The sequence below is a fragment of the Ricinus communis genome, chromosome 4 (genome assembly GCF_019578655.1).
Source record: "Ricinus communis isolate WT05 ecotype wild-type chromosome 4, ASM1957865v1, whole genome shotgun sequence".
Classification (NCBI taxonomy): Eukaryota; Viridiplantae; Streptophyta; class Magnoliopsida; order Malpighiales; family Euphorbiaceae; genus Ricinus; species Ricinus communis.
This window is the reverse complement of record NC_063259.1, coordinates 6815917-6835385: the sequence shown is the minus strand read 5'-3', so window position 1 is coordinate 6835385 and position 19469 is coordinate 6815917. Positions and strand designations below refer to the sequence as shown.

The 19469-nt window shown below is 35.7% G+C and overlaps 1 protein-coding gene and 1 non-coding gene across 2 annotated transcripts; one reads left to right on the top strand and one right to left on the bottom strand.

Annotated features, from left to right (window-relative positions):
• Positions 1-326: 326 nt before the first annotated feature.
• On the top strand, positions 327-433 carry LOC125369954. Its single transcript, XR_007215678.1, has one exon. It is a non-coding gene; the product is annotated as a small nucleolar RNA R71 (small nucleolar RNA).
• A 17261-nt stretch (positions 434-17694) lies between these two features.
• Positions 17695-19180, bottom strand: LOC125369827. The gene is made up of 3 exons (XM_048373099.1): positions 19019-19180; positions 18538-18775; positions 17695-18098 (listed from the first exon to the last, which is right to left on the bottom strand). The coding sequence occupies exons 1-3, from the start codon at positions 19178-19180 to the stop codon at positions 17695-17697; spliced, it is 804 nt and encodes a 267-aa protein (XP_048229056.1).
• Between the last annotated feature and the right edge of the window lie 289 nt (positions 19181-19469).

Genomic DNA, 19469 nt, shown 5'->3' with positions numbered 1-19469 from the left:
TCGCACTATAGTGCGGGCCATCACAAAACTCACAGCCAACGTTCTCTGCATGAACCGACATCTTGAGTTGGTCAATCTTCTTGGCTAGAAGCTCCACATGAGCTGCCAAGGCTGCTGTAGAATCCACTTGGCTGACCACTCCCTGTCTTCCTAGTCGGCTCCTAGAGGATTGCCATTGATAATTGTTCATGGTCATTTCCTCTATCAAGTTCTGAGCCTGCTCGGGCGTCTTACTGCTTAGTGCCCCACCTGCTGCAGCATCCACCATTTGCCTCGTCGTAAGGTTCAACCCGCTGTAGAAGGTCTGAACCTGCATCCACACTGGCAATCCGTGATGTGGGCAGCATCTCAAAAGATCCTTAAACCTCTCCCATGCATCGTACATGCTCTGATCATCAAACTACACAAAAGAAGTTATGTCATTTCTAAGTTTAGCAGTTTTAGCGGGAAGAAAATACTTATAGAGAAGTTTTTCGGCCAACGCCATCCAAGTAATAATCGTCTGCTGTGGAAGAGATTGCAACCATCTTTTTTCTCTGTCCCTTAAGGAAAATGGAAACAATCTCAGCCAAATGGCATCATCGGTTGTTCCATTTATCTTGAATGTGTCATAAATCTCCACAAAGTTGGCGATATGTGCATTGGGATCCTCGTTGGGCAATCCTTCGAACTGCATGCTTTGCTGGATCATCTGGATAACATTGGCCTTTATCTCAAAATTGTTGGCCACTACAAGAGGTCTGACTATACTAGTTTTCGTCCCATCCAAAGATAGTCGAGCAAACTCGTACATCGTCCTTTGATCGTCATCGGCTTGGGGGTTGTGGTTCTCCATCACGTTAGCTCTATGAACCTGAACTGTAACTTCAACCTCCTCCTCAATTGCTTGCAAACGTCGTCTCAATAATCTGAGAGAATGCTCCGGGTCAGATAAGGGTTCTATGGGATTAGGGTTAGAGCTCCTGGTCATAAACTACCTAAAACTGACAATCCAAACAACCAACAATCAATAAAAGCAATAAAATAAAGAATAAAGAATACATAAATAAACAAATAATGACTAAAGTAACACGAAAACAATTCACTCTAGTTCACCGTTACGGGATCCCCGGCAGTGGCGCCAAAAACTTGATAGGCTACTGATGCAACCTACACCTAAGGCAGCCTATCGATGCGGCCTAGCACTTGTGAGTATCAAGGTCGTATCCTTAGAGATCGGGTGAACCTAGAGTTACTACTGTTCACTATGTTATCTAGTCTGCAATAGGGTGTGAGAAGTCTAAATTAACTAACTAATGACTATGAATGCAAATAAATAAATGAATAGCAACTAACAATCGAAAGACAACCACAACAAGAGAAAGGAACCCAAAGGGGACCTAAGTGATGGAATTTCAAGGTTCATTTTATAAATTACTAATCTTGCTTACCCGTGCCTAAATCCTGAATCGAACTCGGTTCCTCACTCGAGCTCACCGAGTTCCTAAACCTGCACTAACCTAATGGAATCTCTTCCTATAAGATTATTACAGATTACCATTAAGCATGATTTAGAACTATTAAAAGTTGTTAATTCTTAATCTGGCGAGTAAATTAACCTTATCTCTAAGTGTTAACTACCAGTTCTTACTATTCAAATTCCAGTTGTAACAAGCATTTCTCAATGTCAAGAAACAACCCAAAAGATAACTAATTCAACGTCTCAAATTAACTGAATCAAACTTTATTACTGAATAGCAAGGAGATTACAAGAATGGCAAATAAAAATCTAATAACTAAGCACAATCCATCAAGAAAGGTGAACCCCAATGGATTCGGCAGCCCTAGCTACTCATAATGAAAGAAACAAACACAAAAGGAAATAAACAACAGAAAAGGAAATGGAACATGTAACCCCTCTTCTCTCGAATTAGAGTGGAAATGTTGCAAGCACCAACTCTGAAACCAGCCTCAAGTATGGATCTCGGATGTCTCGATCAATCATCTAGAACCTTCAATCTTTGCTTGAATCTCCCAAATCAATCCTTTGAAATGATGTGGTCTCTCAAAATGTTAAGAACAAAGGTGTAGAAGTGGGGGGTCGCGCGTGTAGAGAAGTCCAAAAGTCAGAAGCGGAACCCTGTCTCGTTTTGTGTGTGCCTACTTATAGGCAGAAGTGCCATAGCCCGTGCCATGACTCGTGCAAATATGCATGGCCCATGCCACGGCCCGTGCAACGGGCACAAACATCCAAAAAAATGCCATTCTTAAAAAATATCCAAAAGAGGTCGTGCCACGGCCCGTGCAAAAGCCTCGAAATGTGCGCTAACAAGGAATCGAATTCGAAAAACATCTAATATGCGTAAATCATCCAAATACCAAAAATTAATCAATTTCCCATCAAGGAGTCTGAAAATCTAAAAAACTCATAAACATACCGAAGTTCGATCAAACAAGAATAAATATGACTCAAATATATGAATAAACGGCTGATAAACAGTCAATAAACATGCATAGAATTATCTATATCAGCAGCTTCTTGTTGTTGTGTCAAAAGATGGAAATGAGCAAATATTTCCCATTGCATGGTCAGTGGTAGAGCTGGAGAGTAAACTCAGTTGGATCAAGTTTTTGCGAACTTTAAAAGAATATCTTGACTGATAAGATGGTGAAGGCCTAACAGTAATGACAAATATGCATAAATGTTAGCACCATTTTCTAGGTTTAGATATTGAGGGAATTACGAAAAATCCGATGATGAAAGTTACTACCTTTCTCAAATCTTAGGAATTAAGGAGGGGAGAATCCGAGTAACGATTGAGAATAATTGGACTTACAATTACTTTTCTAGTATCAATTTAGACCCAATTGATAAAAATAAATAAATTTTATAGAGTGAGATGGCAGTTCTTACAAGTTTAGGGAATAAAGTCAAAATTTTTGAAACTTTTGCCCCTTGGAGCCAATCGGCTCTATGTGCAGCCAAATCATACAGAGTCGATTGGTTCAGTGTAGACCTAATAGGCTTTGTTAGCTCTATGTAGAGCCGAGTGGCTGCTTTTTAAAATTCGATGCTATTTTACGTATATTTTCGACCTAAAATGCCAAAAATTGGTAAAACTAAGTTTCAATAAGGTATTTATGATATTGATCTGATAAGAGAAGGGATAAATATAGTTTATTTTTTAAATAATTAAATGTTTATTTATTCCTTTAGGGTTTCCTAGAATCCTACTCCTATAAATAGGATGATACATCCCAGGTCTAGGGTTAACTACATTTCTCAAAGTTTTCTTTAACTACACTAATACATCAATATTTACAAAGTGTAGTGTTAGCATCCACTTTTCAGATCCTGATATCGAGAGAATTATAGAAAATCCAATAATGAGAGTTACTGCCTTTCTCGACTCTCGAGAGATTGAGGATGGGTGAGTCTAAGTTAGGTTGAGAATAATTGAATTAAAATTACTGTTCTATCATCAATTTGGACTCAATTTTCAGAAAAAATTAACTTTGAGGGGTAAAACGGTAGTTTTTGCAAGTTCAAGGACTAAATTGCCAAATTTTTCTAAACTTCTTGCTCACAAAGCCAATCAGCTTTACATACAACCGAATTGGCTATCCATAGAGTCAAATCGGCATTACATAGAGCTAACCGGCTTAGCATAGAGCCGAATCAGCTTTGTACAGTGGTGGTTGGCTTTACATATTGCCTGTTGGCTATTTTTCGAGATTCAACGCCGTTATTCATACTTCAATGCCGTTATTCATACTTTTTTGATTTAAAACGTTGAAATTGATGAAAGAAAGTTTCTAGAAGTGATTTGTGATAATTATTGGATATCTTTAGTTATAATTATTTGAATATAAAAGATTTTATTTTATTTATTAGATATTAATCTGATAAAAGGAAAGATAATCAATAATTTTTTATTTTAAATAATTAACACTTATTTAATACATCTAGGGTTTCCTAACCTTACTGCTATAAATAGAAAAATATGCCCTAGGTCTAGGGTTAGCTACATTCATTAAGCAACTAGATCTCCATTAATTTAGATGTTCATTTAAGTAGAGAGTTTTAGGAAACAAGGAGAGAGGTCATTAAGAAAGAGCTTTGAATTAGGAAAGTTTTTTAGAAGGATATAAGATTTATCTTCTATCAGTTTTTTTTTGCTTTCTAGCCTTTATATGGTTTTATGTTTTGTAACTTAATTTAATTTATTCTTTTATGTCCTTGCCTTGTTTTCGTTCGAGTTTAGTCATGTTTTTATCTCTTATGCATGTTAAATCAGCTTTAGAGTGAGAAGATAGCAGAAAAGATGCAAAATCAATAGTTCTTAAGCATTAGAGCCAATTGAGCTCTACGCTAAGTCGACCAGCTCTGTGTAGTGCCGATTCGGCATTACACTAAGCCGAATCGGCTTTGCACTAATTTTGGCCCTATTTTTGGATTTTTATGCGATTTTGGGCAATTTTTGTATACTGTAACTTAGTTTATGCATTTTTATTTTAATTTTTGTATACTGTAGCTAGATTTAATTTTCATCCACTTTATTTTTGCTTTATTTTGGATGTATGCCAAATATCTGCCATTTGATTTGCCTAATTAAAACTAGACATATTTACATTAGGCCTTAAAATTAGACTTAGCATGAAAATTATAATCCATTAGATTAAGAAGATGGTATATTGGGCCTAAATTTAAAATCCATTTAGACTTAGTGAGTTTTGCAATACCTTAATTTGATTCATTAGGCCATATTAGATTTAAGATCACTGAATTAGCCCTTTTCATAAGTAGTCCATTAGGCTTAAAGGTTAGAAATCAAAGCATAACTTGTAATTTGGCTAGAATAAGTGGGCTTTGTACATAATTAATTAGTAAGTTAGGTTAATAACTTAGAGTATAGATTGGCTTTAATAAAAATGGGGTAGATTCAGGAGGAACTCATATGTTATAGTACTTGATCTATAATATATAACTGTTGCATTTATAGGGAATAGCTCGTTAAATAATAAAGTTAAAGACAAATATACACAAATAAGGAAGTTGGCTTTCAAATCCATCTCTGGATTTGTGACATAGGCTTCCTTATAGAATCAAGAAACATCACTCATTAGTAAAAGTGTTCTAGTTATCTCAGGTGGCGATTCCCATCTTCGCGCTAGTCTCTTTGACTAGTTAGTGTGTTCTTAATTAGCTTGAAAAACCTTGTAGTGTTGTAGTCACTAAAGACACTTGGTTGCGTGCTCGAAACAGCCGCCTATAGTGGCGACTCCACTAGTGATAAGAGAAGCTGATTCTAGTGTATGTTTATCTTTAATTATTTAATGAATGATTCTTGGATTACTACACTTTCACACATTGTGCACTTTGGTCACTATAGCTCCAATGGTGTCAGTTAGTAGTTCTTTAGTTCCACTTGAACCTTAGAATTACGACACTAGCTAACCATCACTCACAAGTGATGAGTGAGTTTCCTTCATTGCATGGACCCTTGAGTGGAGAGACTAGCCAAGAAAGAGAACTTTTTACTTGTGGGAGCCTTTTATCCTTACCCAAGACTCAGCTTATGGTAATGATAGTAGTAATCTCCCATGAGAGCCAAATTTGCTTGCTATTTGAGATGTTTCTCTTTATAAGTACTTAAGCCTAAATATTGAAAAGCATTGGCCCAAGAACATGTGGAATTAGGCCCAGGCCTAAAATATGCAGGCTTCATACTTATACTAAAAAAATTGCCTTCTTTGTTTTAAGTTTGTTTTGAGAGATTATGGCATGCGCATCAGACTTACTATTCCCTGTTGGTAGGAAGCCCAACCCTAAAATTCTAGGGAAGAAGGACTCACCATGAATCGTGTATGGGAGAAATAAGGTCAGAAGGATGCTTTGTATAATGACTTTGTGTATGTTAACCCTTTCTCTTTAACCTTTTGCATAGCACGTGCATCATGCATCCCATGCATTACATGCATCAAACTAATGCCTTATTTTTTAGCCATATAAATTTATTGATGTGCGTAAAATACACACATCTAAATGGGGTTTTTAAGATTGATTTTATGGATATTTGGATGTGAATTGGTCCCAACACTCACTCTATGTGTCTGTTTGTGTGCATTAGGTTCAAAAGAAGTCCAAGAAAGATAAAGGGAAGAATTGGAGCATAATTCGACGTCAAAGCTGTCGAAACAAGCTAAGTACGAGCATGAGGAAGGTGAACATGGCCGTGTTGGTTTCAACACTGGCCGTGTTCCCAACACGGGCACCAACACGACCGTGTTGGTGCATCAAACATCAAAAAAATAGAAGTTTTAGGGAGCACGGCCATAGAGAGTAACACGGGTATAAACATCAACCCGTGTTAGGAACATGGGCACCAACACGGCGACAGGGGGAATTAATTAAAAGAAAGAAGAGAGGAAAGAAAAAGAGAGCCGGGGGAGAACGTCCCAAACCTTAACTTTTCTCTCTCTAAGGGTTCTCTAAGCTGAAACCAAGGGAAAAAGAGACTTGGATCAAGGTTTCAATCGGATTTCCTTTAAAGATTAAAGATTGGGCGAGGTTCGTTGATTGGTTTTGAAATCGAGCAAGAGGAACAAGAATCGATTCAATTCGAGCAAGAGGAATTGGGGGTCATGCATTACTCATCCAAGGGTGTAATCGGGTTTTCTCTACCTTTACTCATTGTTGTAATTGAATTCTTGTGTATTTTGATAATGAACATGATTAGCTAGATTGATTAATTCCATTGGGATTTCTTTACTATGTTGGCTTAGTATTATTTTGTTGGATTGTTTGGGTTAGTTTTGTATTCTTCTTGCTTTCAGTATTAATAAGATAATGCATTATTCATGATACATTGTGAATTGTGGTGTTTAGATTGCTTTGTGTGATTGAGAAGTCCATTTGGCAATTGGAATTTTGAATAGCAAGAACTGGTTAATAATCGCTTAGAGATAAGGATAATTAACTAGCCGGATTAAGAATTAACAAAGCTTAATAGAGGCGGATTAAAGCTTAATGCTAATTTAAGAATCAATCGTTAGGAAGAGATTCCAACTTTAGGTTATTAGGTTTAGGAATTCGGTTATCGAGAGAGAAATCGGAATTCGGTTAAGAATTAAATCCCAGGTAGCATAATTAGACTCACTAATCCTTTATCTTTTGTTTGATTGCCAACTAGTTTAGGTTCCCTTTGGGTTTGCTTTCTTGTCTTGGTTATTTTAGTTATCAATTACTCTTGCATCTCCCTTAGAATTTAGCTTGTAGCTATTAGTTAGTTTAGAAATTATTCATCACTCAGTTTAGGTTAATATAACAAAGAACAAAGGAGTAACTCTGGGCTTTCACTTTCCCGAGGAATACGACCTTGATACTCGCTATTAGTGCTAGACTGCATCGATAGGTACACTCCCTTAGATTGTAGCTAACACAGATAGCACACATCATTTATCATCCTTAGTTTGGATAAGATAAGAAGGGTATTAAGGGAACCCATTTCACCAACAATCAAGGAAATATTAGACAAGAGCCTAAGAAGTCCGCTACTTTCAAAGATGGTCCACAAGCAAGACATTGATGCTATCAAGATTGCAATCATGAATGACCTAAGGATTGTGATTCAAGAGGATCTCTAGCAAGCTTTGGTTGATATTTTTAGGAAACAGACATCCAAAAGACTATTACTACTGCTACTACATGGAAGCACGTGGTGAGCACCTCTAGAACTTAGATGACTACATGTTAGAACAAGCTAAGAAAGAGTCTACTCTTATTGTAAAAATTGTTACGGAATCTGAGATTTTGCAAAATCTAACTAAAAGGCTTGACAAGATGCAAAATATGCTAAAAGATCAAGTTTTAGACTCAACTTTTGATTTTGATGAATTGATGCAGATTGGAGAGGACAAGTTACCTCCCAAATTTTATATGCCTGAAATGCAGAAGTTCAATGGAACTGGAGATCCAAAAGTGCACTTAAAGCAATATGCTACTGTTATGAGTACTACACATTTGGCTAAGACCCAAATCATCAAGCGGTTTGTACTCTTATTAGAGGGGCTAGCTGTGAACTTGTACCATGGATTAGGAAGACCCATCAAGTTTGATTGGAAAATTGATGTGTTGTTATTTGTGCAGCTACAATCTAAGGCAGTGTACCTATCGATCCAGTCTAGCACTAATGGCGAGTATCAAGGTCGTATTCCTCAGGAAAGTGAAACCTCAGAGTTACTTCTTTGTTCTTTGTTATATTAACCTAAGATGAATGATGAATAATTTCTAAACTAACTAATAGCTACAAGCTAAGTTCTAAGGGAGATGCAGGAATGAATGGATAAATGAAATAACCAAGACAAGAAAGCAAACCCAAAGGGAACCTAAACTAGTTGGTGATCAAACAAAAGATAAAGGATTGATGAATCCAATTATGCTACCCGTGGAAGAATTCTTAACTAAATTCGATTTCTCTCTCGAGATAACCGAATTCTTAAACCTAATAATCTAAAGTTGGAATCTCTTCCTAACGATTAATTCTTAAATTAGCATTAAGCTTTAATCCGCCTCTATTAAGCTTTGTTAATTCTTAATCCGGCTAGTTAATTATCCTTATCTCTAAGTGATTATTAACCAGTTCTTGCTATTCAAAATTCCAGTTTCCAAATAGACTTCTCAATCACACAAAGCAATCTAAACACCACAATTCACAACGTCTCATGAATAATGCTATCTTATTAATACTGAAAGCAAGAAGAATACAAAACCAACTCAAACAATCCAACAATATAATATTAAGCCAACATAGTAAAGAAATCCTAATGGATTTCATCAGTCTAGCTAAACATGTTCATGTTTAAAACAATCTAGGAAATCAATTACAATGAAAGAATAATGAAAATAAAACATGTACACCCTTTTCTCCCGAATTGGATGAATAGCTCCAAATCTGGATCTACATTTTGATTAATCTCCCAAATTGCCTCTTGAATTGCTCCACTACTATTTTGCACTCGGAACCTTGCGATTCCGGGATTCTTCCTCCCTACAATTCTCTCTCGCACTCAATCGCGGCGAACCGCCAGTGTCACTCCTTCCCCCTCTTTCTAACCCTAAAAATTCATTTTCCTTATATATTTTGTTTGACGACCATGGTCAAGGCCGTGACCGATCAAACCGTGGATCTCACCAAGTAGGTTTTCACTATGGTCGTGCCCCCATCGGTGCTGGCCACCACGGCCCGTGGTGGAGGCTATGGTGGCCTCGGAAACTGCACCCAAACCATTATTTTGAAGACCAAGTTTCGATTTGTTGGTCATGGCTAGAGTCCAGGCAGTGATGGTCAGAACGGCCTTGACTCAGGCCGTGCTCAATGTGTGCAACGCGAGCTCTTGTCCGATCTTGATGAATTCTCATCCATTTCCAGATGTGTTGATCTATAATTGCTTAAACACCAATGACAGTCCTATAAATGCTCCTGAAATGCAAAAGAAGACAAAATACGGGTGATCTGGGAATAAAAGCACAATAATTGCTAAGAATATACGCAATAATATGCAAGCAAATATGTGTAAAACTATGCACATCAAAAATGCTTTGTGATGCTTTTGTGAAGAAATATGATTATAATGCTCACCTATAAGTCTTTATAAGGGATTTGGAATAAACAAAGCAAAAACTTAATGAATCCTTTTCTGAATTCTTGACTAGATGGAGGAACAAGCAAGTATTAATGAAGAATAAGCCATCTAAAAAGGATCAAGTTCGGATGATAGTCTGAAATGTTTTCCCATATTGGATGGAAAAGTTGCAAATGATGAATTCCAAGACCTTCATGTGCTTGTATGATGATGGCTTACAAGTAGAAGAAATTGAAAATGCTAAAGCTGATTGGAGCATAGAAAACTCTGAAGCTACAGAGATTGAAATGCTACCATCTGAAGATGATGGACCTTCATAAGATTTAGCTCTTGATTTATTTTAAGACAAAACATGATTATTCTTTTTGGATCAATGATATAACTTTGATTTTTGCTTGTTTTATAATGCTTATCTTAATGGTATTTTGCATGACAATGATTACTACATGAGTATGTTTGACATTAACACTATTCGAATTGATTAATTTTATTTAGGCACAAATGATAATCCTAGGTACATTTCTATTACATATAATATAACTCTTGATGAAAAAGAAAAAAGTGAGTGAAAAATAAAGAGAGAAAAAAAGAGATAGTATTTGATATAATATGACTGAATCATACTTGTCACGACCCGACCCATGGATCCGTGATTGGCGCTAGGAATTGGGTAAGCATAAGGCCACCGAAACTATAGTAAGCCTAACCTTAATAGTATCTTAGTCATGCATACTAAATTCACAATAATTTATAATAGTAAATCCATAACTTTTACACATATTAAACTCCAATATTCAGTGTCATACCACAAGTATTAATATTCAAGATCATTTTAACACATACATAATTTAAATTCTTTTTCGAGACACCTGATGCTAGTTTAGGAGTAAGTAGATTGCAAATATAAAATAATATTTTTTACATTAAAGTCCCGTGATGAAGGAAGAAGGGCTGACAAAAAAGGGTACCTGAAATCATATCTATCACCTAGTAAAAATAATCTGAAACTATCAGTCTTGAGAGTAAGTTAAAATCATATAATCAAAATAAATATAAATACAATACAAATACAATTATATAAATATAGAATGAATTATAGAAATAAATATCCACATATCATGTCATTAATGTAGAAAATTTATAAAAACAGGACAAGAATATTAGCAGAACTCTAGACTTCAAATCTACTAGCCAATAGGCTCTCTTATTCCAATAAAACTGGCGCCTAGAGAGCAAAGGTCGACCAGGATCCTTACATCTAGTCTAGTCACTTAATCATCAATACAGTCGACGCCTAGAAGCAATGCCCGACCGAGGTCCTTTTCTCTAGCAAATTAGAATTTCATAAGCCTAAAGAGTTATGCTCAACCAGGGCACATCACATAATCATTCCTTTGATATCTGTCTCTAATTATTACTAGTGCGCACGTGGTTCTGATGCAATCCGTCAGGTGGCATGCTCTACTGTCGTCCTCATCCCAGCATATATACAGACAATACTAAAAGCAATAGCAATAATAACAATAATGATAAGGATTATAATAACAATAAAAAGAATAATGTTTTAATAATAGGAGTTATAATAGTAATAATAAGAAAATAATAATAAGAATAATAATAATAATAATTAAATTAAATAATTGACATGATGTGAAGTTGATTAATTATATGACTTTAATTCACAAATATGACATCCTCCTATATGCTGCCCATGCGTCCGGTATAGTAATTAATAATAATAATAATAATTAGTGTGTGAAACCTTGTGACTAGTGTTCTTTTATTGCATTGACTATGATTTTATTTAGAAATTTGTGATTATAGTTAATATTTTACTCATTTTGCTTGTAAACATTGTGATATAAATGGTTACTTGCATTATTTTGTTGGAACATAGTTTTTATGTGTTTTTCTACATATTTTGTCTTTGTGCAACAATGAGTGATAATATTGTTGGCTTGAATTTTAATTATGGTGGAGAGTGGGTTTACAATCCAAATTTTGCTTATTTGAATAAGGATATATATACCATATAGGATTTTGATATTGACTATTTGATTTTTGTTAGGAAATTAGAGATACCTATGTAGAGATATCAAGGTTTCACAAAGTGCATACATTTTCATACTTGAACCTGGGAAGGATCTTAGAGATGGTATGTTTTTAGTAGAGGATGATAAAGGTGTTAGGAAAACATTGAGTTATATTAATAAGTACTCTTAGATTAGGGAAATAAATATATATTTTAGTCATACAGTAGATGTTCTTGAATACTTACCTCAGTTTCTTGCTATAAAGGGACAAGTGCATGCTAATGTTGGCGGAGATAATATTAATGAGGCATATGATTTGGATAAGGATTTAATGAAACACAAGGTATAATAAGGGATAATGCAGGTATAGGTGGGGCAAAAGGGTAATTCAAGTGTAGGTGGCATAATTGTCAATGCAAATGAAGTTAGAAACAGAGTTAATGCAAGTGATTAGTAGGGTAGGGGTCTAGGTGGTGTAGAAGTCAATGCAAGTGAAGGTGGGGAAGGCTGTAATATTAATATAGGTATTCAGTGTAGCTATGTTAACAATAAAAATAATGAAAAAGCTGAGGATGGGGAAGATTGTGTGGTTGAAGATGATGAGGTTTATGACTCTAGTGGCAATGATGTAGAGTTGCCACCTAATAAGAGAGTAAGATATAAGAGGGATGAAAGCAAGCTTTTTTTTTTATTAGGTATGACTTTTGCTAATGCCAAAGAGGTTAGAGACATATTAAATAAACATGCAGCTACTAAAGGCTTTTCTTTTATACCAAACCTAATGAACCAAATAGAATTAGGTTAAAGTGCATAAAGGGAGGTTGCCCTTTATGGTGTTTGTAACACCCCCATCACATGCTAACCAATAAACATTAGCCAGGAAGCATACAAGCGTCGTAGAATATATACTACAGGTAGATAGGTCAATATGTAGGTTGTAAAGAATCCAGACACAAGGTTATTAACATATAAACATATGATTATACTTAAACATCATTTAACAAGTATTACAAACATCTTCTTATGCCTTATAAGGCATACTTCCATATATATCACATAACTGCATACAAAAATGCATCAGGAGGAGACTTCACAAAACTGGCCCAACTTGACAGAACTGCTAAAAGCTAGACTTCGCATACAACCAACGGATGCACTACTATTTACAAACCTGAAAAGAAAAATTTTGGAGAGGGGTGAGCCTCCAGCTCAGTAAATAAATAATCAACATAATCTATATCACATACACTTAATACAATTTCCACCCAATCACATAACTTTCCATGATATTCATAGTTTAGGTATAAAGTCATACCATTCTACTCAATTCATTACAACCATCATAGAAGAAATACAATTCAACAATTATGGTTAGTTCTCACGGCTTGTGGATCCCCTTTAATGTGCTGCTCCGCCTCATCCTCACATATCACACACGTAAGCTGCTTCGCCTCATCTCACATTATACACTTTTATAGCCTCTCTAGGCTTTAGCCTCCCAAGGCTTTATAAATATATATTTTTTTTTCACAGGGGAATCCACCATTCACATGCACATATGCACTTAACATCACAATTCAATCATTTCACTTATATCATATTTCAGCAATAATAATTGTTCCACTCAACACCAATCATTTCCATCTCAGTCATTCAAACATAAACAATATTAAGCAAACGCAACCATTTGCGGAACATTTGATTAAATATATGAACATAGCAAATATTAACTATTTACTTACTCAAAATATACTTATTCCTTTAGCATATAAGAACCTCCTTTCTCCACAACTTCCTTTCCAGGCCTTTGAGTACCTGTCAACACATTCATCAATTCACATTTCATGCATATTACAAATATTCATGTAAATGCGAGTCATATGCATTACAAGATCATCCCCTCTCTTATTCATAGGTCTAACTCTTCCTCTAAGACTCTCAATTACTGTTTTAATATCCTATAAACATTTCCCATCTAGTTAAATACCAATTTAACTCAAATTAACATCAATAAATTGCATAAAACTAATCTCCAACATTTCTGTTTTCTAGACAGAATTTAGTACCAAGGTATATTTATTGCTGGGAAAAATTGGCTTAATACAAAAATCTCATATTAAATAGACATATCCATTTATGCGTCTAGTTTCATCTCCAAGAAGAATTACTCAATTCCGACTTCTATAGATTTAATTATTTTCAAATTACTGAGCAAGGGTCATACAGCTAGTTGTACCCGAGCAGCAATCTGTTTGCTCAATTTAAGCAACCAAAACGGAAAAAATAGCAAAATCACAAAACTACAAAGTTATAGAGGACTCTTTAAAATTTCCATAGACACCAATTAAGCTTAATTTGGACTTATATAACCCATGTTATGCCTAAAATACAGAACATCAAGGTTGCTGGAATTTTGACAGTTTTCTATCTTAACATACTTAAACTTAAATCAAGCTTAATCTTTATGCAATCATTCAATACTCTACTAATTCATGATAATCAGACCTTTAATTAATCAATGAGAGCATCAAATGAAGTTTTTCCAATTTGTAATCAAGAACCCTAATGACAAATTAATAACACTCAAGTAACAACTTACCAATTTCAGCTTTTGGGTTGCTAATATGCTTAAATCCTTTAGCTTTAGCTTGGCTCCTTCAATAGTTGGCAAAATCCTATCTTAATCTTAAGTTTTTCTAGGTATTCCACTCCTCTCTCTTATTCCAAATTTTGTGTTTTTGGCCATGTACGAATTTTAGAGAAATGAAGAGGTAAAATGAGCTTGCTCATGGTTCCAATTTCCAATATTCCTCTCTTAATGCCACCACCTACTAAACTATTTTTATCACCCTAAATTAATTCTTACTAACCATATATAGTTACTAACTTTTAATTGTATCTTTTAAGTCCAATCTATTTACCCAACCTTCAACTATTGGTTCAATTAAGTCTTAAGGCTTAATACACATAACCCAAGTACTTAATCAACTTATCTAAATTAATAATCTAATATCATGCTTCTTATTCTCTACTTATAATTAATATATATCTGTTCTCATAAAATAAAAATATCATTGATATACCATCATATGCCCAATGATTAAATGTAAATGCACATAACATGGATGATGAGAAAATGCAAGCGTTACAGTGTTAGTGTTTAAAGATGGTAACCTTGGACTAGCTGTGGAGACACTTGTAGATGAGCATAGATGTTTTAGAACCTTTAAATCACCTGATTGCATAACAAACTTTTTAGCTGATTATTTAAAGAAAAGAATGTTTTAGAACCTTTAAATCACCTGGTTGCATAACAAACTTTTTAGCTGATTATTTAAAGAAAAGACTAACTAAAAAACTGGATATGAAATTGAAAGACTTTGTTTATTGAGGAAGAATTGTAGGTGAAAGTGAATTTGACTAAATGCAAAAGGGCCAAGCATAAGGCTTTACAATAATTGAATGGAAGCTATAAGGGTGAATTTGGATATCTTGACACATATGTTGTTGCTCTTACAAGGTCTAATCTTGGTTCTAGTATTGAGATAGAGTTGTGTAAACAAAGTTTGAGAGATGGAAAGAGATTTTTAAAAGAATGTTTATTTTCTTTGATGCATATAAGAGGGCCTGAGTAAGAGGTTATAGACTCATTACAGGACTAGATGGTTGTTTTCTTCTAAAAATTATAATTAAGAGCCAACTGCTTGCAGCTGTGGGAAGGATGCTTGTGACCAAATGGTTCCAATTACTTAAGCTATAGTAGATAAGGAAAACAAGTTGACTAGAGGTGGTTTTTGCAATGATTAGTGATAGAGCTTGAGCTTGGAGATGGTAGCAAGGTTACTTTAATGTCAAACGTGCAAAAGGATAGCAATTTCAATTTCATTTCAATTTTTGTTATTTATGTATAAATTATATGCAATAAGTTATCTAATGATATTTTCATTATTGTGACTATTTTACAGGGCTTGATTGATGTAGTCAATATTATTGTACCTTAAGCTAAGCATAGACCAGCGCTAGACATATTTATGCTAACTGGTCAAAAAATGGAAAGATAGGGAATTATATAAGAACTTATGGATTTGTGCTTGGTCTCCCTATGAAGAAGAATTTAAAGAAAATTTGGATAAGTTTGGAGCATTAAGTAAGAAAAGTGCAAAGGATTTAATGAAGTATGCTCTTCACGACTGGTGCAGAGCTTATTTTAATAGCAGATGCAAGTTCCCTTTATATTGATAACAATATCTCTAAGAGTTTCAACTCTTGGATAAGAGAAGCAAGGCATAATGAAAGTGCGGAATAAATGTCCAAAAGGGAGATGAATTGGACTTCTAAAAAATTTATGGCTTGGATGCCTTACCTGTTGATCTACTATTTATAAGATAAAATTTATAATTCTATTATGAGCTTGAAGCTCATTGCACAAATATCTAACTAAGCTTAGAGTGCTAACTATTAGATACCTACAATAATAAGCTAACTATTTCAACTGATACTCAACTGTAGTAGCTTGTACACTTTTATTAATTATATGAGTGAGAGGATGAGAGGTAAATGATGTCTGATGTTTATTTTGGAAAACAGTTAGATGTCTAAATCAATGATCTTTGAGTTTAAGAAATACAGACAACTAATTGAGCATGTATAAAAAATAAATATCTTATGACCTACATCTAGTCCTTAAGGATCGCACCTTAAGATTATCTCCATTATTTGACTCTATTAACGACTAGAGATCAAGCCTTACAAGGTTCTACTACTAAGACACCTTATATAGTCTGAGATATCTCCTCTCTTACTAACCCACAAAAGTTATTAGGCTTTTATTAACCTCTCATTTGCTTCCTTAGACACAAATAGACCTTTTATAGATTTTTAGAAAGGAGGCTGTGTCACCCTACAAAATCACAAGCTTTAATACACGATGCTTGAAAACGATATAAGAGATTCTCTTTTAAAAGCAACAAATTTAATTAAATATAATTCCTGTATGAATTAAATGTAGTTTTAATGCAAGGAAGATTGATTTTGGAAGATCAGTGCAAACACTTAAGAAAAAAAGATGAATATAATGAATGGTGTTCTTGAGAGTTTTTGAGAAGTAAATGCTATTCTTCCTTATTGATTTGGTAGGTGAAGTCTTTATCTATAGAGCAACGAAAAAAGTAGCTGTGAGAGATATTTTATGTCACGATCCGATCTGTGGGCCCGTGACCTACATTAGAGAATGGGTAGGCGTAAGGCCACCGAATCCTATAGTAAGCCTGACCATTTTCCAACTCAAACCAAATACAATCCGGACTCTATCCATTGGCACTTTTCCAACAGAACTGGCACCCAGAGAGCGAAGCTCGACCAGGAACTTTAAATCCAGTCTGGTCGCTTAAATTTCCAAGTAAGCTGGCGCCTAGAGAGCAATGCTCGACCAGGGACCTTCACTCTAGGAAACTCACTCTACTCAGCCCAGAGAGTTAAACTTGACCAGAGCAAGTACTAAGTTTGCCTTTTTAAATTTATCTTTTACTATCTGTCTTAAATTTATACCGGTGTGCACGCAGTCCTGATGCAACCCATCAAGTGGCGTGTTCTACTGCCGTCTTATCCCGAGTCAACATGCACTCAAAATAGCATTGATGTAGAAAATGATACATATATGAATAGTAATTAAATAATTAAAATATTAAATCATTTAATTAGAACTATTATGTAAAATCTTAGCATGACGCATGTAGACAAATATATGACTTTAACTCATTGTTATGACGACCTCCTAGCCTTGCTCTGATGCCTCGGCTAGAGCGAGCCGAACTGACGGATTTATCTAATCAGAGGAACAATTGAATCAGAAAAAGTAAAACATTTGATAAATAACCCTAGGCCTAAACTCCTATAATTAAATGTCTAAGAATTTTGACTTGAGTAAATTCGGCAGAACCTCCCTTAAACACGAATGTTTACCCCCCCGTAAAATGGGTCCATAACCTTCCAAAAACACTTTAAACTATAATGCAATTAATTAATGTAAGTCGAGCCACTAAAACTGCATTAATTTTTCTGATTCTGTAACATAACACCAAAACCGCATGGGGCGGCGTTCTTGAATAAGAACTCCACCTATCCCGATGTTGGAGGCGTCGCACACAACCTCAAAGGTTTTGTTGAAGTTCGATAACTGTAGCAAAGGAGCATGGCATAGGTGATCCTTAAGGGTCATGAAGGCCGCCTCATGCTTCGGCTCCCAAGTAATGGTAGTGCCCTTCTTTGTCAACTCATGTAGGGGCGCGGCTATTGAGCTAAAATCCCTCACAAACCCCCTATAAAATCTGGCCAACCCTAAGAAAAACCGCACCATGGTCGCTGTAGTAGGGGTAGGCCACTCCTTGATAGCATGGACCTTTTCCTCATCCACACGTAGCCCATCCCTAGAAACTACAAATCCTAAGAAAATAGTAATGTCCGAGCAAAACACACATTTTGACAAGTTGACGTACAATTGCTTATTCCTAAGACATTGTAGGACTTGTCTAAGATGAGAAACATGTTCATCTAAAGACTGACTATACACTAAAATGTCATCAAAATACACAACCATAAAATTCCTACATGGTTCATCAATCTCATAAAGGTACTTGGGGCATTGGTGAGTCCAAATGGAATCACAAGTCATTCATAAGGCCATACTTTGTTTTAAAAGTCGTCTTCCATTCATCACCTTCTTTTATGCGGATTTGATGGTAGTCGCTCTTAAGATTGATCTTGGAAAAGAGTATGGCTCCCATGCAACTCATCGAGCATGTCGTCTAGGCGAGGAATTGGATGACGGTACTTTACCGTTTTTAATTAATGGCCCTGCATTGCATGCACATTCTCCATGTACCCTCCTTTTCTGGCACCAAAATTACCAGTATGCCACAAGGACTTAAACCCTCTCGTATATAGCCCTTCTGTAAGAGCTCGGTGACTTGACGCTGGAGTTCCTTAGTCTTCTTCGGACTTACCCGATAGACTGCACGATTAGGCGAAGAAGCCTCAGGAATTAAATTAATCTGATGCTCGATCCCACGAAGTGGAGGAAGACCTTCGGGAATCTCATCAGGCATAACATCCACGAACTCCTATAAAAGACAAGTCACAGAAGAGGGTAAATCATCTACAGTTTTAAAAATAGACAGACACGCAGTAGGAATCAATAAGAAGCAAGGAGAACATCCCTGAATGATTTATCTCTCGAATGTGCCATGAGTAATTGTCGCTCACAACGACCCTGAATTGTAAATATAGGGTTCGTAGGCATTTGGGATCTAAATTCGGTGATTGCAGGTGCCCTAGGAAGTCATTGTGTTTTTCCTTGGTGGCACGCTGCTAGGACTGCTACTTTTGGCCTTCCCCCCAGTTTCTTCATTGGTTAAAGGGGCTTCATGGGTGGTGGGAACAACCCGCAAGGTGGTTGGACCTGAAGAGTGCTCCGCCTTGGTTGACGCTTTGAGATTAGGCGAATGGTGGGGCCCGGTAGTTGCCATGGTCTTGATTGCTTCTTTTATCTACTCCAAGGCTTTGATGCGGTCTCTTTCCACATGGTGATGGATTATTTCCTGTGGTGTCATAGGGAGAAGAGTTACCCTACGCCCCTTGTATTGGAAGGTGTATGTGTTAAGGAACCCATCATGCACGATCTTCTTGTCATATTGCCAAGGGCGACCTAGAAGGAGGTGAGTAGCATCAATAATCACAACATCACAAGTAATTGTATCAACATATGTACCAATAGAGAATGTGATGTGGCATTGCCTTGTTACCATATCACCTTTA